Here is a 23,024-nt window from a genome sequence, read left to right on the forward strand (position 1 = left end):
CAGTAACTTTGCTAGACATTGATACAATAGGGGGCCAGCCATAGAATAATTTAATACCTTTGGCCTTAAGTTTTTATAATATTGATTTTACAAACAGCAATAATTGTACCAAACATCAAAGTGTAACCCCCTTGGGGTGAAACACTAAGTATTTTAACAGTGTAAGATGGGAAGCAAAGAATACCAGATCCAGTGGAAAATGCAGAGGAAATTTAAGGCAGCAGAACATAATCACCCAAGTTGGAATTTGGCCAGGATGCTGGAGATAACACCTGGATTCCATTGAAGAGACCAGTCAGTATCAGTTTTAGGCTTCTTTCCAGAGAGAGAAAGTTGCTATAGCAGCACATTGACCCTTCACACTCTGGGGGGTGTCACTGGCTCACCACCAACTCAGAGGAAAACTACCACTTTCTGAAATCAGCAGCACTTTTCACCAGCCTGCATTTTCCCTAGAGATCTCCCATTCAAGCAGCCACCCAGCTATCAGATGACAAGATCACCATTTGAGGTGATATGTTGTTTCCAAGAAACTGAAAATCCCTGAAAATAGGAGGAAAAACTAGAAAGACCATTTTAAACCAAGATTGTCTGATCTAATCTTCAGGCAAAGACTGTCAATAAGTTTTATAGTGGCAGGGTAGTTTAAGAGCCTTACAGCACCATTCCTTATGATATACACTGTTCACTTTGCAACAGTCATCCGAACCTGGACAGCTTTGTGTGCAAGTTTGTTGCGCTGTACAAGACTAATACTCTATGTCAAAAATATCTTGTTTTATTCTTTAATTGGAACAGAAGCTGGTCAGGTTTCATCTGAATGAAAAAAAAAATTACATTTAAAACTGGATACAGTAACATCCCCCAGAAACATTCAAAGAGCACACACTCTATGGACAAAATAAAAACCAAGGTGTTGTAATCAAAGATCAATGTTGTCCTCAAAATATTTGTTACACAGAATACAATCAAATTTACTGGTTACAACAATTCATAGAATTTTTGCAATGTTTTCTTGAGAGGCATACAGTTCACTGTCGCAGTGCTGCAGAGAGCTGGCCCAGTGCTACTTCTCTGTAAAAAGGCCACTGGAATATCCATTTGATTGTGAACAATGTTCCAAACCCTCCCAAGAAAAGAAACTTCCTGAAGATCTCACAATTCGTCTTTATCCCAGTCTTCAAGATCCACATCACTGAGATCAATGTCATCTTCAACTGGAAGCTGTGGAACCACAAGCAGAGTTTTTGAACACCAGTGCTTGTAATGCTGTTCTAATATGAGACTTGAAAAATCAATGCCTTGCTGAGGATGACAGAAGTGTCTTCCAAAATAAGATTAAGTCTGGATGTACACAGAGAGCTAAATAGCACTTCAGTGGAAAAAGTTGATGCTCACATGACTGAAAGACCCTTAGTGCATTTCAACATAAGCCCAGTGGCCGCATAACTGAGCTTGGGACTGGTACAATACATGTTTCTTGGGGTGCTTTCTACCAGGGAATTTAGTTGGAACTTGTGCAGCATTGCCAAGTTCTTATTAAAACAAAGCCACACCACTGATTCTTTGGCTCCTCCCCGCCTTTTTTAAAAAAAACCAAACAGACTTTTGCCACTGAACCCTATATAATCAAGGATTTACTGCATGCCTCAATTATCAATGAAAACTGTGTAGTTAAGTCCCATGCAAGTGAAACTTTTGAGTTTCAAGTCACTATACTGCAGGGTCAAGGCCCATCTAAGTTTCAGGTGCTATAATGTAGTTACTCCTTTAGTTCACACACTGAAGATCCCCCATTACCGCATGTTGGCAATAAACTGGGTTTCAGCCTCAACGGTTTGAAACTGAATACTATTGACTAGGACATAAGACATTAACAAGGCAGAGTATAACTGTCCATGACTTCAGATAACTAGCTATCTGGTTGGCCTGGTTAGGTTTCCTATTGTTTAAATCAGAGGTTCTCAAGGGGCGGGGGGGTCAGGACCCCTCAGGGGGTTGTGAGGTTATTACACCCTGTTCAGTTCCTCTGTCCAGTATTTCTTTTTCACCTAACAAGGTGTTCATGCACCCAGCAAAGTGGTGCCTCTTACCTCACCATCTTTGCCATCCCACGGCTCGACTGTGTTAATTTTAGGGAAACCCCCACCACCTACTGGTGCAGTAGATCCACGACCAAAGGAGAGCTCCCTGGGAGAGAGGATGGGAGGGGGGGAAAGAAAAAAAGAAAAACATTTAAGAAGTTTCCAGTCTCATCCACCTCAAACACACTGTATTACTTTGTATACATTTAATAGGGAATTAGGTGTGCTACTGAATGTTTAGCTTGAGTGGATCCCAATTCCAAAATATCAAATAACCCTAATTTGAGGTTCATAGATCATTAGAGAATGGTAAAAACTTTGAAGGTGACAAGAATAATTTTTAGGGAGATCCAAAGATAAACACCAAGAAACAAACTTGAACCCATTCAACCCATAAACAGGGGAGGTTGTTTTTAAAAACAATCTATTGCCAGGTCCCCAAGCATCACAAGTTGACAAATGGAGCAGCATGACTGGTCAGCTTCTAAGCACCTTTTTATAACGGATCACCTAGTTGTGCCACACAAAGTAAAGATGAGATAAGCCCAAAATCCTTAGTTGGTTTACATGTTCTAGTTTCTGGCAATGATGGTTTGCCTTTAAGATGGAGAGTAACGTTACTTTGCCATCCTGGATTAGGCACTTAGTTGCCAACTGCAGAAGTTCATCTCCTTCAAGTCAGAAGCCTAAATCTTTATCAGTTACAGAGTGACTCAGAGTGTGAACAGCTTCTGCATTCATCTCAACCTGCCCTGCTAATTCAGCCTGCAGAACAAGAGCAAGCATTAGTCCTTTCAGTATTTTTTTCCATGGTAAATTCACACTTATTCTGAGGTTGCCTTTCATTATCTCGTCAAAGTCTATGTTTTCCTGCTCCTCTCCTCCTCGGAGGCTTTGTTTTCCTGATTTCAGCTGAACAGTTTACAGGCTTCCTATCACATTACATAAAGTCATCAGTGTTACAGCACCATGCTCAGCTTGCACTAAGCTAGCTAACTAGAGCTCCTGTGACTGTACTACTTTCCTTATACACAGCACACCTGAGCTGAAGTGTTAATGTCCTCTTCTACTTTGCAAGTCCTTCTCTTTGGTAAGGTAACACCAATCTTTAATTATACGGCCCATCAATATGGTACTGTGGGATATCTGCCCTAGGAAGACTCTGGCATCACTATTCATAGCCCCTGTAGAGGTCTCACTAAAGTTGTTTTAAAACATGCAAGAACTTACTAAGTTTGAGAAATGACAGACATTTGTCACAGCAGTGCTGACCATCAACGTATGGACATTTCCTGATATGCTTTTTGAGGATATTTCTTTTGTATTTAGTAGGCCTTAAATTTCATGGGATAAACTTAAATCTTTCTGCTTCAAGGAAAAAAAGTTCTGGTAGATTCCAACCAACCCACTAAATCAGCCTACTAAACATTTGTAAATATGTACATTATGCAGCAGATTCTGTTCTGTGCCACTGTCACAGAGGAGTGCTAGGGTTAACAGTGTGTCAACTGGTTTGAAAGAATACTCCGATGAACTCACTGGTGTTGGCAGTTGTCGGATTTTCCATCAGAGACAAGGAGTTATTTCAACAAATCCCTTAACTCAGCTGCTCTCAACCAATGGATTCATGCTAGTAAAGTTCGCGGTCCTTTCTGATTCACTGAAGCTACCCAGAGCGCATAATCACAATGTGAAGTACTCTGGATTAAAATTAACTTCTAATATTGGTGAAGTGACTGTCCCAGGATGTCACAGGTGCAAAACCAACTTTTTCTGAAGTTGTGGTTAGACCTTTCCATGCTTAGTGCATGCCCAATCTGGTGGAGGGAGGAAGAGTGGTGGCTGGGAGAGACATGGAGCACAGAAATCCACACTGATGTTTTTGCTTCGCAGTGCATTTGTAATACGTAGGAAGAATGGTGATGGTTCAGACCTACCTTCAGACACTGGGTAAAGGAAAATTCTGCATTGGACTTGAATTATTAGCACAATCTCCATCTGCCATGCTAACTACTTCGATTATTTGGCAACTTACAGTTTAAGGGCTCAGTCTGATCCTGCAAATCCTCTGCAGGATCAGGCTCTTATGTTTTCTGACACTCCTCCCTAGCCCTACATTTTAGTTGAAAACAAAACAAAAAAAACCCCAACAACATAGCAACAGAGCTCCACACTCCTGAATGAATTTACACTGGATGCCAATGTACATTGTACAATGTGTTCTGTCTCCACAGATCCAGAGACTTAGTTAAATGAACAATTTAAATTACTTAAAAAAAAAGAAATTAAAAAAAAAAAAAAAGACAGTTTGTACCTGAGAAACTCATTAATCCCCTGTTCACTGAAAGATCCTTTCAGGAGGGCAAATTTCATCTTCCGTGCATTAACTGCTGCCATCGCTGGGTACCCAAATCCTCCAATTCCCAGTGAGTTTTCAAGCTCAGACTGAGCTCCAGCCTCCGTCCACAGCCACCTTAAAAAAAAAGTAAAAAAAAAAAAAAAAAAGAACCTTGATGACAATACTGTATTATTGCTTTTACACCAGTTTTTGGCAGGTCTGCTTTTTCATTAGCAAAAACATCCTTGGCCTTTGTCGCACTGTTCACAGCGCTGCACAGACAAACCTATCAAGTTTAAGGAAGATTCCAAAGTTTTAGATCAGTAGCATCGTAGCAATGGTGTCTGCACTATTACAGAGAACCTCATCTCTCTCCAGTCTCTTGCTATTCAAGTCAGTAAGGCCTAGCCGTGATGTGGAATCATGCTCTGACTATGTGAGGAAAACCTTTCAATCTTCAACAATGACGTCTTGCCCAAGGTCCCAAAGGAGGCCCAGCCATTGAAGTCTGTACCACAGAAGTGGCTATAAACATGCTCCTACAAGACAGGCACCGTGTTACTGAACCAATGCTTAAGCACAGTTGAACAGTTACAGACTTGCTCTATTTCAACAGATTTCTGTGCTTTAACCTAAGCAGGCAAGTCTTACAGTGGGCTAAGTCACAACAAGAAAAACTGGAGCCTTAAATCACACCTGAGGCTGAGCAGAGAAAGGGAGTGTGATGTTTCCACTCCCCAGTTGGCTAATTCAGTTTCTCTTGCCCCTAACTAGTCCTCCAGGGAAAGTGAAGTATTAGACCAGTCAGGAGTTGACAGGGTCTCAGCACTCCCCCCAAGTCTGTCATGCCACCCCCTCCCCCCTCCTATGGCCTCTTTCCCGGCAGCTGCCATGTCAGAATGCTCCCCCACGCTTCCTGTGATGCCCAGCAACCTGGAGTCCACAGCTAATCCTAAGGCAACATCACCCTCCTCAGCAGACCTCTCCCTGGCTGGTGGGAAAGGAAAGATGCACTGGCTCAACCCAGCATGGAGGAAGAGGGAGAGAAGGAGAAAGAAAATGCCAGCTGGCCCACAGTGGGAATGCGAGGCAAGGCATTAACAGAGCCTGCACTTCTGAAATATAATCAGACACAACAATAGAAAGAAACCAGCCTACCAAAGTAAGGCTCCAAAGAAACCAGACACATTTTACAGCTTAAATATTGTTTTCAACGTTCAGACCTGGGAGATATGTTTGATCTAATCTCAATGTTTAGACGGCATTAGCCTTACGTAATCAAAATGCACATTTGAAAGCAAGGTGAAAAAAGGATTAAATCCAGTTGGGTTTTTTGTTTTTTTTTTTTTAAACAGATCCTGTTTAAAAAATAATCATGTTGACAAGGAAGTATCCACTGACTTATTGACAGGGCTTTTTGTTTTACCATAAGCTCTTAGCTTATCTGCAAGATAGCACCATCAGATGCAAGGCTGTGCCCATCTCTGCAAGGTATCTAAGTATTTCTATAGAAAAATAGACATGAGATCTTACAGAATAGAGGATAACTACCTCTCCAAATCTAACGTGGACATCTGATGTCCTCCATACCCCCACCCCTTTTTCAAGAGAAGTGGCCAAGCCAGCAATGACACTTACCCCCACATTTTCTTTTTGTATTTGTCTGCCATTTTTAACATGACTTCCAAGTAGGAATTTCTACCTGCAGCTCCTGTTTGCCAGACAGAATTTTAACAAGTTAAGGCAGGTCGATTTTTTTCTTAAGTGACATTATAAAGAAAAATGCTTCTTTTTATTCTACCTGTATCAAGAATATGGGGCAACACAGCAATGACACAGAGCTGGTGGGCATCACAGGTACTCTTCACAACATTTTCATCAATAATCTGGGAGAATGAAACAAGAAATCACAGATTATAAAATGCCACAACACTCAGGTGATTAACAGTGCTAGGTGCCATAGTCTCAAACTTAGTCCTACCTGAAGAGACAACTGCTTTGAGTGAGAAAGAAAACTACTTTTCCCCATGGCAACGTGCCTGAAGAGACACTGCGAGCCTCCCTCTAGTCCACTAGCAGGATGCTCATCTGAAACACTATGCCCAAACCTATGCAAATTCCCACCAATACTGTTGATGCTGCATATTCAGATGTGAGGGGAGATCAAATGGAGACTCAGTTGATAGGGAATAAAGTTTTAAATAGCCTGTCAGCAGACTAACAATAAAAGCTAGGGAAGTGGTTACCAGCAACATGTGGGGAGGAGGGGGGCGGTGCAGCAGACAGAATCTCCATGGTAAGAATTCTACTGAACTGAAAACAGTTAGGGTGACTTCAGTGCTTCTGGTGGAGCCAACCCCACTTGGGATGCTGCTAAATCTTCCCTGCCAAGAGGGACTTCGAGTCTTGAGGCTCATTAGACAGACATATTGTGGTTTGTCAACAACAAAAAAGGCCTAGTCCACCCCTGCCAATCTCCAGGAGGTGAGAGCGGTCCGTGCACATGTTATAATTTTGTCAGCCACTAAGATACCGTGAATTGGGGGGAGGAGGGGAGAGAAGGAGGGCAGTGTGATGCCCGGCTAGGTAACTATTACTTCTGAACAACAGTTTATTTCCTGTGAAATGGATCAAATTGCACCCAAGTGATGCAGGCACCCAACCCCGGTGAAACTTGTATGTGTGTCAGATTACATAAACTGTTAATAGTGCTGCAACGTTAATATTCTCCATACGTACCCTAAACACATTGCTACAACGTGCAGCTCAGTAGAAGTTTGCCCAGTAGTGTCATTAGCTTCTGTGATGTCAGTTTTTGTTTAAATGGGAAAGTTATTCAATTGGCTAGTCCTTCACCTCAGTGCACAGATTTTATCACAGGCTAAGGCACAAGGTTTGTTAAAATAATGGCAGCAAAACACACTACATAACAGGAGTCAATTTTTGCTTCCAAGTCAGTGGTTCAAATCCAGTCCATGTCAATCAAATCTAGAAGCTATCAACTGCTGGCTGCTGTTAGACTAAGGGTACGTCTTCACTACCCGCCGTATCGGCGGGTAGCAATCGATTTCTCAGGGATCGATATATCACGTCTCATCTAGACACGATATATCGATCCCCGAACGTGCTCATGTCGACTCCGTAACTCCACCAACGCGAACGGCAGTAGCGGAGTCGACATGGGGAGCCGCGGATGTCGATCCCACGCCGTGAGGACGGTAAGTAATTCGATATCAGATACTTCGACTTCAGCTACGTTATTCACGTAGCTGAAGTTGCGTATCTTATATCGCTTTTCCCCCATAGTGTAGACCTGCCCTTAGTGACGTGAGTGTGGTTTCCACCCAGTTCTTAGTGTACAGAACTGGGTCCGCATGACAAAGCCACCACCAGAGTCTCTGCAAGTTTTAGTGGAAATGGACTCTAAACTTTCATGTCACCCCCTCTCTTCAAATGAGGATTTAGATACACTGGCAAGATAGCTCGTATTGCTGCTACATTCACAGTATCTATTCCGTGGATCAAGGTCTTCAACATTCAGGACTATCAGTCCAGCTTCTTTAATGAGCAGTACTATTCACGGTAAAAGATGTAAAGCTACACCATGGAATGGGTTGCAATCTTGGGGTACTTTTGATCCAAAAATAGTTCTGCTCATGCACCACTTTGGTCATTTTCTTTACCATCACTATTTTTCTTAAAAATAACTGCAGGGCCCAAGAGACAGGATGGAAAAGTGCTCAGAGAAGTTAAGTTTGCCGAGCAGGGATACCTCTAGAAGCTCAGGTGGTGGGGCACTTTCAGAAAAAAGATCCAGAGCGCGAGCAACTATATCCGATCTTGTTCTTCCACCATCATAATCAACAGGGTCTTCCCCTTTCTGAAAGATCTTGATTGTGGGAAATCCACGGATCTGCAATAAAATGTATAAGTTATTAGTTCAAATTAACAAGAATGTTAGTGGTTGCAAGAGTACCACCATGATGTGCTCTAGATAAAGAGGGAGAGTTTTGCATCAAGACAGGGGATCTCCACACTACATCACAGGGCTACACCCTCAGCCTAAACATTTTAAAGGCATGTTAGTTATTCCTTGTCTATGCTACAATTTAAAATTGTGTTAGTCAATACATGTTAAAAACACTATCAGCTATTGTAGTATCAGCGTCTGTGGTGCATCAAGGGTCCAAGTTTTGACACCAGATCTTCCTAAAACCATGGATTTAAATATCAGCAGGGTCAGCTTAATCCTTCATGCCTCTGAAGGGAAAGGTGAAGCGCCACTGAGTTTATTAGCGGAGAGAGGGAGCCCTGTTAAGAACTGTGGCCACCTCTACATCATAGGGACCTTAAAAAGCAACTTGTTTTTAATAAGAGTTTGTTCAAGTACCTTCACTGATTGTCAACGGATTATCAGTTACAGTTGAATTTCAATGAGATTGAATTCACCCTTCACCCGCATGCTACTCAATGGTGTTTTTTCTTTCTATCTTCTTAAACTATTTTAGTATTAGTGAGATATGGAAGGACATGTAATACTTTTAAAAATCAGGCCCTCAGGAGCCAAGTGGGTTTTTCAAAAGCAATTAGACACCTCACACCCATTGAAATCAATGAGTTATGTGCCTAGGTGCCTCTGAAAACCTCACTAGGTGCCTAAATACCTTTAAAAATCAGGACAAACTTATTTCTAGGGGACAGAGAGACAATGAAGCACCAAGTTCTGAGCCTGCGGTCTCACTACATCTGTATAGCTAACATGACACATTTGGAATTCTTTCAGCTGGAGATACCAGTTGCACTCAGACCCATGTACAAAACCCGCCAGTCTTACAGAGGTGGTACACACTTCAGGATGGCACTTAGTAAATTGCTATAGGGCGCAGTTATGCCAGACCTCATGGAAGCAAATTGAAGGAATCGTAAAGATACTTTCTCAATGGCAACGTCTATATTTATTCCACCGTCTCTCAGCGTTCGGGACAAGCACTAATTTCTCCATGAATTGCTCAAGTCCCTTTAATACTTTTAGTTCTTAGTACTAAGAAATATTAGTAAGTGCTGAGGTAAGAGAGTTCTTCAGGTAATACCGGGGAACGTGACCTATTAGAGATATTGCAAACACAGGGAGGGAATTTTCAAGCCTGTAGAGCACTCACCCCATACCGGCTGGCTAACATCTGATTCACTGTAGCATCTACAGCCGCCAGTTTTACTTTTCCCTTGGTTTGTTCGTTCACTTCTGTGGCAGCAGCTGCCCATTCTGGCTCCAGACTGGAAAGCAACATAATGCCAATTACTAGTAGTAAAAATTGGCATTTTAGAGGCAAGTTAGTGAAACCACAACCCACAGCCTATACCTGGAGGAGTACGTTCTCTCCAGAGTAGGAGCAGCTCTGGAAAAGGACTCAAGGACTACATGGAATATCTCAGGATGTCTCAAATTCTGGGACTCTCCTAACGTAAGAAACTTTCAAAGGGCCCGTTCTTGTTCCCACTGGGGGGGGGAATGAATTTCTGTGTGATTTCAAATGAAAGCAGACTCCAAGGAGGGAAATGGACACAGGTTCCCATGTAAATTCTGGAGTAGGCAAGTTAAAGAGTAACTTGCACCATTGTCAAGACCCACTTCCAATAAAACAAGAGAGCCAGGGTCCCAATTCACGAAATAAGCCTGCTTAAATACATTGTAAATGACAAGCGAGTACCAATTTTAAATGATTGCCAACAGCTTCTCTTACTTTTTGCAGTGTCCACACCATGGGGCATAAAACTCTACCAGCCAAACGTCATCACTATTCACAACATTCTTATCAAAGCTGTCGTCAGTCAGTTCAATCACATCCTTCTTATCCCCGCCTCCACTTTCTCGGCTACTCTGTAGGTCAAAAATAAAACCTGTTAAGCTGGGGGAACTTCTGCATTGCTCCCTCACATAACCACACCACAGCAGCCCCAGATGTGATCACCTACACACTTCTTTGAAAAATCAGAACAGGTTTATCAGAAATATCCAAGTTTAGCCAATCTGAGTTTCCCACGCTAGAGCTATCCATGTCAATAACACCCAGAGCGCATACAGATTGCCGCTAACTCCTAAAGACCTATGAGAAGCAACACTATCGTCTCTGGAAAGAACAGAACTCTGATCTTCATGGCTCAAGACCTTTTGGTGCACTTTTAGAAAGAAGACTCACAGGCAGAATATAAAGGGACACAGTCAGCTTAAAAAAAGTGACCATAAAAAAAGTTCTAATCCACTTTGGTAGGTTAAATATAAAATTTCAGGAGATTCCTAAATCAGTTAGGTGCAAAGTCATATTTTCAGAAGTGACTTAGGCACATAGAGGAGCCCAAATCCTGTTGAAAATCAATGGTCTTCAGTCACTTTTGAAAATGGGAGCTGGGTACCAAGCGTTTTTGCCCTATGATTTTTTTTTGAGAGTTCTTGTTTTTCACGGTTCTGTTTACATTTTCTCATTCATTCTCTGCAGCCCTTAATGCTTAGCAGCTGGTCTCATTCCTGGTTATGTTTTGCTTTCTGGCTCTCACATTAATTTAACTAACTACTTTGAGGTCCTCAGATGGAATGTGCCCCAGAATTGCAAACACTAATGAACTTAGCCTTAATACAACTCTGAGGAAGGGATGAAGGAACCCCATTTAACACATGGAGAAACAGAAAAAGATTGAAGGCCAAGTCGCCCCTTCCACAGGTCTCTCTTGCACTAGTGCTTAGAAACGCGACAAGCCTCCACGTGCAGGGCTTGTCCACACTTACATTTTATAGCGCTCTAACTTGCTGGCTCAGGAGTGTGAAAAGTCAGCCCCCAGAGCGCAGCAAGTTTGAGCACTTTAAAGCGCTAGTGTGGCCAGGCTGGGAGCGAGCTATTCCCCTTGTGGAGGTGGAGTACCAGGAGCGCCGGGAGAGCTCTCTCCCAGCGCTCACGCGTGACCACACTCACACTTCGCAGCACTTTGAAGTTTCTAGTGTAGACGTAGCCGCAGTTACTCATCTCTTTGGGACAGCAGGACTTCTCTCCTCATGGAGGGGACTGCAGGTCCTGGTGTCATGAGGCCATTGTGCACAGCGATGCACTGAGCACTCCAGAGATTTGCACATCTGCTGCAGGCAAGAACTAATGCATTACTGCAGGCCAGCAGTGGAGCAGCTCTCCGTATGCTGGCACAGCCAGTAGCAAAGAAAGAAATGGGAGATTCCAGATGATGGCTGGGTTTAGGGACATGCTGGAGGCTCCATGGAAGGAAATACTAGCAGGATCACTATCATACTACACGGTACATTTCCAGAGAGTCAGAGGATGCTTCAGAATGGCCCAAACCCAGCTCCTCCCCTCACCTGCCCAACTAAGTCCTCTCAGAACCCAAAGAGCATCAAACCTGCAGAAGGGCTTATAGCAACATTGGCTGTTGCTGTTAGGCTTATTTCCCCCACCATCCAGGCCTTTCTGCTTGCCAGTTTTGGCTGGAATCTGCCCAAGTCTCCTCCCCTCCAGCCATGCATTCTGACAGGACTGTTTGGTTCAAAGTGACTTGGCCAAGGTCACAGAGAAAGCCTTACAGCAGAGCCAAAACCAGAACCTAATGCTCCCAGGTCCTGTGCCACAAGAGCCTCCTCAGTTCCCTCACCAGGGCACTGGTGAAGTATTTGAGTTGCACAAAGCTGTTTTCACTGACGTAAAGATGGTTTTATGAAACGTGGATGTTCAGATTGGGTTCTGCAACCCTTCAGGGAGATGCATGTAAAACCTAAATTTCCTGACAATGTCCCTCTAGTCTATACACATTCAGTTAAGGATTCAGAATCTCCAAGTGTCTGAGTTTCTTTTTAAAAAGGATTTTAGTTCACCGTTAACCTAATGAGGTTTATATTCAAATCACTATGTAATGCTTTAGCCAAGCTACTCCCACTGACTGCAGTGGATGTGTCAAGCTAAAGAACCAGGCCACTTATAAAATATTGATCATATTTTTGATGATTGCCATCAGCATTTAACTTGCTCGAGTTATTAATAACTCTGTATTATAATACTTATCATTAGTACATTGTGGAGATGAAAAAGTAATCTAATACCTAAAAATTCCACTTCTACAAGTCAACAGCTGAAATGATTTTTTTACTGTTAGGAAAAAACGTTCCTTCAAGTTGAATTACTGAACCTCTAAAAGGCTTATAGGCATCCTGAATAGTTACTGCAACCTGGCTGTTTTCTAAACTATGTAATTCACTTTATCTTACTTTATGGGTATGTCTACACAGCAAGCAGAAACCTGCAGCAGCAAGTCTCGGAGCCTGGGTCGACAGCACTAAAGTTACAGCACTAAAAATAGCTGCGTAGACATTCAGGCTTGTGCTCTGAAGCCTATTTTCCCTCCCTAGGCTTTCCGGTTGCCATGCAGACATATCCTAAGAATGAGGCCTGTGGCTTTTCTGGGAATGCTGCCAAACAGTCCAAAGAGATCATCTTCTGTCAGTCAGATTAACCAATACCCCAAGTTCTTTCACACACTTTGCAAGCGTCGTACCAGCATGAACACAGAAAGTGATCCATTGCACCCTCAAGTGCTACACAGATCTTGGAGCACAAGTCTCTGATTTGCTGCAGAAGACATGAAGACTCGTCAATAAAAATAATGCATTATCCATTCCCTGAGAACTACCTGCTTTCCAGAACTATATCCTCCACTTCTGCCACTAAGACGATCCTTTACCAGTGATCGAAGAGCACTTAAAGCAGCATCAACAATCGCGTCACTTGTTCTGCCACCTGTGGCACAGCAGAATAAAGAGGTAAAGGGCTGAACTGTAAAATCATATTAGCACCTTATTTAACAAGCTTAGATTCAAGGCCCAATCCTGCTCCTGTTGGCTTCAGTGGGCACAGGATTGGCCCTTACTGACATTTTGTGTATGTTGGGAGTCAACTAACTTGGGCACTACGGTTGCTCAAGTGTATTTCCTTACAAATGTTAAAAAGCAAGGAAGTTACATGCAAGGCAATATTGACACTGAACACAATACTCCACAAGCAATAGGTCACTACCACCATGACAGCACACCAATACCCTCTCTAATAAACCCTCATCCTCAGCCTCCCCCTACCCCCAAGGGGGGGTCCTAGGCCGCACACACACCCTCTCCCCCAAGATTTAGTCAGGGATATATAGTACAAGTCATGGACAGCTCACGGGCTGTGCATTTTTGTTTACTGCCCGTGACCTGTCCATGACTTTTACTAAAAATACCGGTGAAGGAAACAGTCTTACAGATTATAGATAGCAGATATGGAATAAGCAATTTTACAATTTTTTTTATCTATCATGTCAATCATATCACACGAGACATGAAAGACACACAACACAGGAAAGACAATACTTACCCTGGTAATCTTCTGCTTTGTTCTTGTTGGATCCAAATATCTTGATAGTTGGAAATCCTCGAACACCATACTGACCACCTAGGGACTGATGCTTATCTGCATCAACTGCACCGACTTTCACAACACCCTATTTAAATTTTAAATAGCTTCCATTGTAATTTAATGCATTTGACAGCAGGAGCCAAAATGGTCAGGTGGAAAGAACCAGTGGGTAATTTACTGGGGAAGTTTGGGGCCATAGCAGCCTAGTAGTAGGGAATGGGAGAGACAAAGTCATCAATTAATGTTTTTTGTTTTAAAAAAAAAAGCACGTAGAATGAATTTGCTATTTATTCTAAGCTCAACAGATCACTGCATTGTCCACATTTTCCATACTGAAGCAAATGCCAGTATGCAGCAGTTTACAGAGCTATTACCACACACCCAACCTGTGCTAGTTCTCGGATCTAAAAGAATTCAGAGGATTGGGGGTGGGAGGGGGGAGTATTGCTCAGCCAAAAATCTGGATTATAAACATGTAAACCATAGATTTTGATTCCAGAAGAGCCTTCCAAAGCAGTAATGGAAGTTCACCAGGAAAAGCAAAAACCCTTGACAGATTATCTAGAAAAACCTGACATTTTGCCTGTTAAAGAATTTTACTTTTCCAGGGCTAGTACAATTTCACTGACCTAAAGTTAGTTGCAAGTTTCTAAGAGAGCCGACAAAAGCCAATCTCCCCGCAATTCCAAAGCACTGAATGTATGTGGGGAAAGTTTAAAACTTACTTTTAATGCTGTCGCTGCTTTCTTCCATTCAGGAGTTAGTCTTTGACAGTGACCACACCTTTTGGAAAAATAAATTTATTTTCACTCAAGCTGGTACATATTTCAATTCACAAAATACCTACGAAATCAATGTAGTTTGAACTCTGCAAGAGTCCAGCATATGAGTATAATCAATCGTTTACTATTTGCAATGGAGTTGGGAGTTCTAGCCATGTGAGGGGGAAGAATACCAAGTTCTGATATCATTGTGTCACTGCAGAAACGAAGAGCAAACGTTGCAAAGAATTCTTACCCTGCTGACAACGGTAATCTAAAAACTAGCCTCAAACTGAGACGGTGAGCTCCAACCCACCAAGAGAACTGTATATGATAAGAACTTGGACTTCCTAGTGCTGTTAAGCCTTAAGGAAAGGAGAGGGGAAATCGCAAGGGAAGTTTTTCCAGTGAAGCAGAACACCCAAGCAATCCTGACTGAGGGGTGATAACTGAGTTGTGCAGATCTGCTTAAAAAAAACTAGACGCATGTCAGAGAAACTGTAAGAGTATACACATGCTCTGGTAAGCTGTGGTTTTCAGTAAGCTACTCTTCTGTTTCTGGTGTGTAAAAGACATTTTCTTCTGCAAAGAGCATACACTGAGATCTTACACTTTCATTTTGCTTTGCCCCAGGCTAACCCTGAAGACTTTCCTTTTTTTGCTGTTTACTTTACGACAGACTCTTTAGTTATAATGGATTAGAACCTGGATGTGTTAGGCCAACGATGATTCACCCTTATTAGTATGCTGCTATTACATTTCATAGAGGAGATGAGGGAGACAAAGCTTTGCCTAGAATAGTAATACAAGCTAAGTTGGGCAGGTGGGGGGGAGGGGGATCATACCCACAAATTCAGCCTTATGCCTTCATGGCGGGGTCAGGCTGGGAAAGACAGGACTGAGAGAAACTCTTCATTTAGAACACACCGCTAATCAATTATTTTTCGGGCTGCCAAACGATTAAAAAATTAATTGTGATTAATCGCAGTTTGAATCGCACTGTTACACAATAATAGAATGTCATTTATTTAAATATTTTGGGATGTTTTCTACATTTTCAAATATATTGATTTCAGTTATAACAGAATGCGACGTGTACAAATATTTGCACTGCAGAAAAGAAACAAAAGAAATAGTATTTTTCAATTCACTTCATAATACTGCTGTAGTGCAATCTCTTTCACGAAAGTACAACTTACAACTGTAAAATTTTTTTATACAACTGCACTCAACTGGCACGTCAATATCTTGCAACGCCGGCTACAACAGTGCCATATGAATGCCTGTTCTCACATTCAGGTGTCATCATAAAATAAGAAGTAGGCAGCATTATCTCCGTAAATGTAAACAAATTTGTCTATCTTAGATATTGACTGAACAAAAAGTAGGACTGAGTGGATTGTAGGCTTAAATATTTATAACAAATTTCAATTGGTATTCTATTAATGTAGTGCGATTAAAACGGCAATTGTGATAAAATTAATCGAGTTAATTTGTTTTGAGTTAATCGCTTGAGTTAACGGCGATTGACAGCCCTAATTATTTTTCTATCTTTACTGAAGTTAGTATTGAAAGTTATAAATGTAAAAAGATTTGAGCATCTAGGCTGGGATCTAATGCACTCCTTACCAATCCAGACTAATTATTTCCTGCCAAGCTGTTCTATAAACCCAGGTTTATTTTGCTGGCCACAAGGCTACTGAAATGCATTTAAACCCAAGTAAGATCTGTGCTAGAGAGTGAATGGTTGGTCCAGGATATCTAGTAAGTCACCTTTTGTATTCCTCCAAGATACAAGGGTGAGCAGGAAGTCCTTTGTTTATAGAAATTAGGCAACTTTCTTACAAGCACACCTGCCAGGACAGCATGTGCTAGGATTCTCTTACTAGCTATGATACTTACCATGGTGCGTAGAATTCTACCAGCCATAAACTGTCACTCTGAATGACTTCCTTGTTGAAGTTTGTTGGTGTTAGCTCTATCACATCATCATTGGATGAATATAGGCTGTTAGCTGCCAGGAAGAATGTGCAGCTCACAGCTCCTAGAACAAAAAGCAAACCCAAATTATACTCCCATCAAAAATATCAATGGCCGTACTAGATTCATGGCTGAATCACCCCCCTCCCACCTCCTTTTTCTTTTGGCAGTAGGGAGAAAGAAAGAGACAGGAACACCAAATCTGCCAGAGGGAGGGAAATTGCAGCAACCCATCTCTCTTCTCGCCATCCTGCAGAAACCTTCCCATGCAAAGATCACGGGTCCAGGACTCCATGGGTTTAGGTGATAGATGCTTTCTATACCACCATCTTCCAGCAAACCTACTGGAATTTATGCTGCCTCTCCAAACCCCCTCAAAGATTTTTGGCTCACATTTGGAGGCCATAGCAACTACCTGAAGGCCTGGAACAGTACAGACAGGCTAGAACCTCCATGTGCATACCCTAGAAATCTATAGGATGTCCTCAAAGGTCTCAGGAAAAATGGAGGGTTGGCTGGCCACACCCCTTACCCAACAACATGATACAAGGACAGCATAGGCAGAAATTCTCAGATCTTTTCCCCACAAGATAACAGGACACGTGTCTTTTAGTTCAATTATTTCAAGTTACACTGATTTGGGAGTCTAAGATTTGCTACATTCAATTTGGAACTAGTACCAAACAGCAGCAGCAGGAGGGGTAGGAAGGAAGGAACTCCTCTGTCCTTGCTACTGATGAGTCCTAGCACCTATAGTATTGTTTCTCAGGTGGTGGGAGGCAAATCAGCAGTCAGTCTTTGGGTCACACCTCCTGGAATAACAAACCCTCTAAAATAGGGATGTAAAAGGCTAACAGTTAACCAATAAGCATCAGTCTTACCCGTTTTGGTTAACGGTTAATGATTAAACTCTGCTGCCCGCTGGAGCCCAGGACTCCACTGCTGCCCCGGCTGCAGGGCTGACAGCGGAGTCCCCGGGCGCGGCGGCGGGTGGTGAAAGCCGGCAGCAGAGTCCCTGGGCATGAGGGCCGGGATTGGAGCCCCGTGTAAAACATGGGGGTGCTGCAACACTGCCCGCACCCTTAGTTCCCCAGTTAAACGTTTAACGGTGTAACTGATAAAATGTAAATCGGTTACACGGTTCTTTTTTTAACTGCTATTTACATTCCTACTCTAAAAGGCCCTTTGAAGTCTAGAAGATTTTCCATGGTGAAAAGCTGAGCAACTCTTTTTGTTGAACTGGAGACGGGTGCAGAGAAGAGCCATAAAAATTATTCAAGTGCTGGAAAAAATGCCTTAAGAGTGAGAGACTTAAGGAACTCAATCTGTTTAAACAGATTATCTAAAGATCAAGAGGGGACTTGAATACAATATATTAAGTACCTTCATGAAGAGAAAATACCAGGTACTAAAAGGTTCTTCAAAATAGAAGAGAAAAACATAAGAACCAATGGCTGGAAGTTAAAGCCAGATAAAAATTTGTGATGTGTTTCTAGTTTGAATTTAACAATGTGGGTGATTAACCATTGGAACAAACTACCAAAGGAAATGGTGGATTCTCCATCTCTTCAAGTCTTTAGATGAAGACTGGCTGCCTTTCTGGAAGATCTGCCTTAGTGATGATGAAATTCTATGGCCCTTATTATAAAGGTGGTCAGAGTAGGTAATAATACCACCTCTTACACAGCGCTTTCCATCAGTAGGTCTCAAAGTGCTTTACAATGGGAGTCAGTATCATTATCCCCATTTTACAGATGGGGAAACTAAGCCATGGAGGTGAAGAAACTTGCCCATAGTCTCAGACTCAGACCTTATGACCAGAAGGGACCACTGTGATCATCTTCTAGTCTGACCTCCTGCACATAGCAGGCCACAGAACCTCACCCACCCACTCCACTAATAGGCCCGTAACCTCTGGCTGAGTTACTTAAATCCTTAAATCTTGATTTACAGACTTCAAGTTACAGAGACACCTTTTACTCTACTTCGGACCAACAAGTGACCCATGCCCCCCTCTGCAGAGGAAGGTGAACCCACCCCCACGATCTCTGCCAATCTGACCCGGAGGAAAGTTCCTTTCGGACCCCAGCAAATCAGTGGCAGTGCTGGGAATATAGCACAGTTCTCCTGAGTCCCATTCCAGTGATCTCCACTCGACCACACTGCCTCATAATGGTACGTTCTGGCCTTAAAATCTATGAGTTTCTTCTGGAGTAAACCTGGACCAGCGTACGTATGTTTATTCATGTTCTAGAGAGCCTTTCTTCCCCTCATCCTCTTCCCCCAGACAAAAGTAGTACTACCCTCCCACAGGTGATCAACTCACACCAGTGTACTTCAGGAGTGATACACAGCCCACATACAATCGCTCTTGCAGCATGTCAGGCTGACCCTACAGTAACAGCTGCCACTGGGGGTGAGGTAAGGCACTGAGAAAGTGAGAGAGCCTTACTGCATGGTACAGCTGCTCTTAAGAGAAAAGGAAAACTTCCCCTCAGAGCTGAATACACTGTATGTACAATCACAGCAAGACTTTTTTCAAGAAGTAACTATACATCGCCTAAGAGATTTGTGGCAGAATAAAGTCAAAACTAGAGCTCAATGAATTTTATTCGATAATTTCTGCCATTTTCCCCCTTTTCATAAAGAGATCTTCCAATTTATCAGAAGCTTTTGTTAATCAGCAAATTGTTCACAGTACATTATGAAATCTGCCCCAAGTCATTTTCTGTTCCCAGGCTGGAAGACATCAAACTCACCAAAAGCGTGATTTGCGACTTCTACAATCACAGATGCAATTTGAAATTTGTCTTCAGCAAAAATTCAAGGTTAAAACTCACTTTCACACAAAAGTAATCAAGCCTGGAAAGCTCAAAGGGCATAATACAAAATAAAAGGATCTCCAGCGCTGTCAAATCAAAATTTGCTTTACAATTTGAATGAATTAAACAGAAAACAAGAACATCCACAGTTATGACAGAATAGAAGTATAAATGCTAGATAGAAACTTTCACTGTCATGACAAAAGCCAACTACTGACAGGGCTAAGGAAGAAATTTCCCCTAAGGGCAGATTACTTCATGTGTCCCTTACTAAGGATTTTTGTATAAGTCTGATTACTGTGCAGTTCATAAACTGATGCACATGCATGACAGGTAAGAAACTCCACCCTGGCCCTGCATGGTGCTGTTTATTCAGTATTTCTCACTACTTGTGAATGTTTTAAGGAAGGGGTCGGCAACCTTTCAGAAGTGCTGTGCCGAATCTTCATAAATTCACTCTAATTTAAGGTTTCACGTGCCAGTAATACATTTTAACGTTTTTAGAAGGTCTCTTTCTATAAGTCTATAATATAGAACTAAACTATCGTTGTATGTAAAATAAATAAGGCTTTTAAAATGTTTAAGAAGCTTCATTTAAAATTAAATTAAAATGCAGAGCCCTCCAGACTTGTGGCCAGGACCTGGGCAGTGTGAGTGCCACTGAAAATCAGCTTGAGTGCCGCCTTCGGCATGCATGCCATAGGTTGCCTACCCGTTTTAAGGGATCTACGCTTGCAAAAGCGTTGGAGGCGTAGGTTGAGTAATGGAGGTGAATAAAAGGCCACAAATTTATTTAGTCTCTACCCTTTCTTCTTCCCTCCCATCAACACTCTATGCTTTCTGATAAAAGATCAACGTCTCACACTGGTGTGCTGGATCCTAGTTATGCGCAGCCATGTAAATAAAGCATCAAGACACTCACTGGAGATGTAAAACAGAATTCATTTAATTAGGCCTGGATGGGGGGAGAAGGGGGGGAGAAAAATACTGTGGGGCTGTACCACAAACAGGTAATCTCAAGTGTTTTACCACTATGCCTCCCACTGCAAATGCTTCATCATTTTGCAATAGTTTTAAAGTACACACTGTAGACAGCTTTGCTTTCTATGTTAAGAGAGTCATCATCTCAGCACTTATTTTCACTTCCAATATATTTATGTTGCATTTGGATGTCTCTCTTTGGCCATTCCCTCTTATTCATCTTGCATTTCACCTGCCAGTTACTGCACATTTCTATTGGTTTCAAAATGGATTTCCATTTTCCAGTATCACATCTGAATCCATATTTTGAACCTTCCCATTTAACCATCCATACTGGTTGCCTTCCTGTAATTATTATTATTATTTTGGTTGGGGGTTTTATACACGTATTTTGCTGCTTATGATATATATGCTGAGTCTGAGAAATTTAGTTCTCATTTTTGATTATCTTCCTTTTAAAAAAAAAAGTCTCACTTTCTAAACTTGTGTGTCACAATGCTTATCCTTCCATGCAAAAAACTTACTTACATTGTGGTCACTAGTACTCAGTAACCTAGCGATCATTAATTCTTCACCTGTATGTTACTTAGGATGATAATCTTTGCTCATGTGCTCTGGAGCTAACAGTTGCAAGCAATTATTTAAGATGTTAAGAGACATAATGGAATCATGTTGATAAATTGTGACATGATGCCTGCAGTCTCCATTACCACCATTTTATTAGATTTAGTTGCTGCTTTGATCTCCCCTCGAAGTTATACACTCAACACTTTTTACAATTCAGGAATCCAGTAGCATAACAATGCAGCATATTCTATGATTTGGCCTTTGCATCCCCAATCATGTTACATCTCACAATTTGAACCCTTATCTCCTGGAATGATCATCTTCATGCATGGAGAACAGTCTTCTACACATCCATTGGAAAGTGTGACTCAACTAAGAATAAGGTTTGCTACAGATGGATACCTTAGTAAGGTTAGAAAATACACAGATAAGTACCATTTTTAGAATCAGAGTCCAACAGTCCCATGAACTCCCACAGTTGTTCAGCGGGAGCTTGGCCGAAGTTAGAACAGAACTGGGTTCCTACAAATGAGATGTGGAAGGGGCTCACCACTGGCTGATGTAGCCCATTCCCCCAGGAGCAAGCGCAGGATTCTTTCTGGCTATTTGTCAGGCCTAATTTTAAAATGACTTCAGGAACAGGGCTTCTACTTTCAGAGAAAGTGTTAGTCCCTATCAGCAAAAACAACGAGGAGTCCTTGTGCCACCTTAGAGACTAACAAATTTGTGTGCCCAAATAAATGTGTCGGTCTCTAAGGTGCCACAAGGACTCCTCATTGTTTAGGGCTCCTACTGTTTCCCCTGAAAGATTATTCTGCAGCCTAACAAATCTCCCCATTAGGCGGTTTCTTCCTTGAGCCGGAATCTATCTTCTTTTTCAAAAAAAAACAGGAGTACTTGTGGCACCTTAGAGACTAACAGTTAGTTTCACCCCATTTCCTGCTCACACACTTTCACCCCCATCCACACACTTCTCCCCTCTCAGCTTGTGTCCCGGCTACTCGGACCATCGCCCCCCCCCGCCGGCAAACCCAACCTGGCTACACAGCGCTCTGGGCCCCGATGGCCCCTCCCGCGGGCGAGCTGCAGCCGCTACCCACCGACCGAGCAGGGAAGGCCGGACTCGGCCGCGAGCCTCCCGCGCCTCCCAGCGCCCTGGGCCCCAGGACACCCACTCACCCCACCCCTCCGGCCCGGCAGCGCCCGCCGCCCTACGGCCCCAGGCAAGGTGGGCTCGTGCCGAGCCAAGGGTCTCACGGCCCCATTCAGAGCAGGGGGCTCGGCCAGCGATGGAGTCTCTGCCCTGCCGGGGCAGCGCCCCGCAGCCCGCGGAGCCCTCCGACCCCGGCCTCTAGCCCCGCACGACCCCAGCCCACCGCGGGCCCCGCCCGCCGGGCGCCTACCGAGCAAGAGGCGGCTCGTGCCGAACATCCCCATGGTGCTGGGCTGCTCCGGGTGCCGCCGGCAGAGCCTCCCTCCCCGCGACCGCCCGCTCGCTACAATCCGCTTCCCCCCGCCAGCACCCTGCCCACGCGGCTCCGCGTTCCCAGCCGTGGCCGCTGCTCATTGGTGCTGCCGCCGTTCTCTCATTTGCATAGCCAATAGATGGCGGCCGGGTCATTCCCAGCACGGGTGAGAGCGTTCGGGGGTGGAGCCTGGCGGCCCCCCTGAGCCTATGGCGGGCGGAATCGTGGCTGGGTCTGAGGTTGTAGCCTGGAGGAGTGCGTGGGGTTCCCCGCCCTTGTTTCCTCCAGTGGCGCTGTGTGTGTGAAAGAAAATGTAGGATCAAATGAAGTGAAAATCTTAATTGAATCCACGTGTTCCATAGAATCTCTATGGATAATAATTTCATGCTCTAATAAAAATATAAAATTAGGGCTCTGTTATCGACCACCCGACCGGGACAGTGATAGTGAGGATGAAATGCTAAGGGAGAGTAGAGAGGCTATCAAAATAAATAACTCAATAATAGTGGGGGATTTCAATTATCCCCATACTGACTGGGAACATATCACCTCAGGACGAAATGCAGAGACAAAATTTCTCTA

At 43.1% G+C, this 23,024-nt stretch overlaps 1 protein-coding gene across 1 annotated transcript; it reads right to left on the reverse strand.

Annotated features, from left to right (window-relative positions):
- Nucleotides 1-33: 33 nt before the first annotated feature.
- PDIA6 (protein disulfide isomerase family A member 6) lies at nt 34-22,510 on the reverse strand. Its single transcript, XM_039530282.1, has 13 exons — nt 22,380-22,510; nt 16,529-16,670; nt 14,591-14,648; nt 13,824-13,950; nt 13,105-13,211; nt 10,164-10,300; nt 9,582-9,696; nt 8,195-8,335; nt 6,224-6,308; nt 6,061-6,133; nt 4,399-4,557; nt 2,094-2,190; nt 34-1,224 (listed from the first exon to the last, which is right to left on the reverse strand). Exons 1-13 carry the CDS (start codon nt 22,411-22,413, stop codon nt 1,156-1,158), a joined length of 1,344 nt encoding a protein of 447 aa, XP_039386216.1. The 5' UTR covers nt 22,414-22,510; the 3' UTR covers nt 34-1,155.
- Nucleotides 22,511-23,024: the final 514 nt, after the last annotated feature.

The sequence above is a fragment of the Mauremys reevesii genome, linkage group 3 (genome assembly GCF_016161935.1).
Source record: "Mauremys reevesii isolate NIE-2019 linkage group 3, ASM1616193v1, whole genome shotgun sequence".
Classification (NCBI taxonomy): Eukaryota; Metazoa; Chordata; order Testudines; family Geoemydidae; genus Mauremys; species Mauremys reevesii.

Coding starts and splice junctions, on each gene's coding strand:
- PDIA6 (XM_039530282.1), bottom strand. CDS start 22,413: ATGGGGATGTTCGGCACGAGCCGCCTCTTGCTCG. Junction 6,309..8,194: donor CACCACCTGAGCTTCTAGAG/GTATCCCTGCTC, acceptor TCATTCTCCCAG/ATTATTGATGAAAATGTTGT. Junction 6,134..6,223: donor GCCCCATATTCTTGATACAG/GTAGAATAAAAA, acceptor TCTGGCAAACAG/GAGCTGCAGGTAGAAATTCC.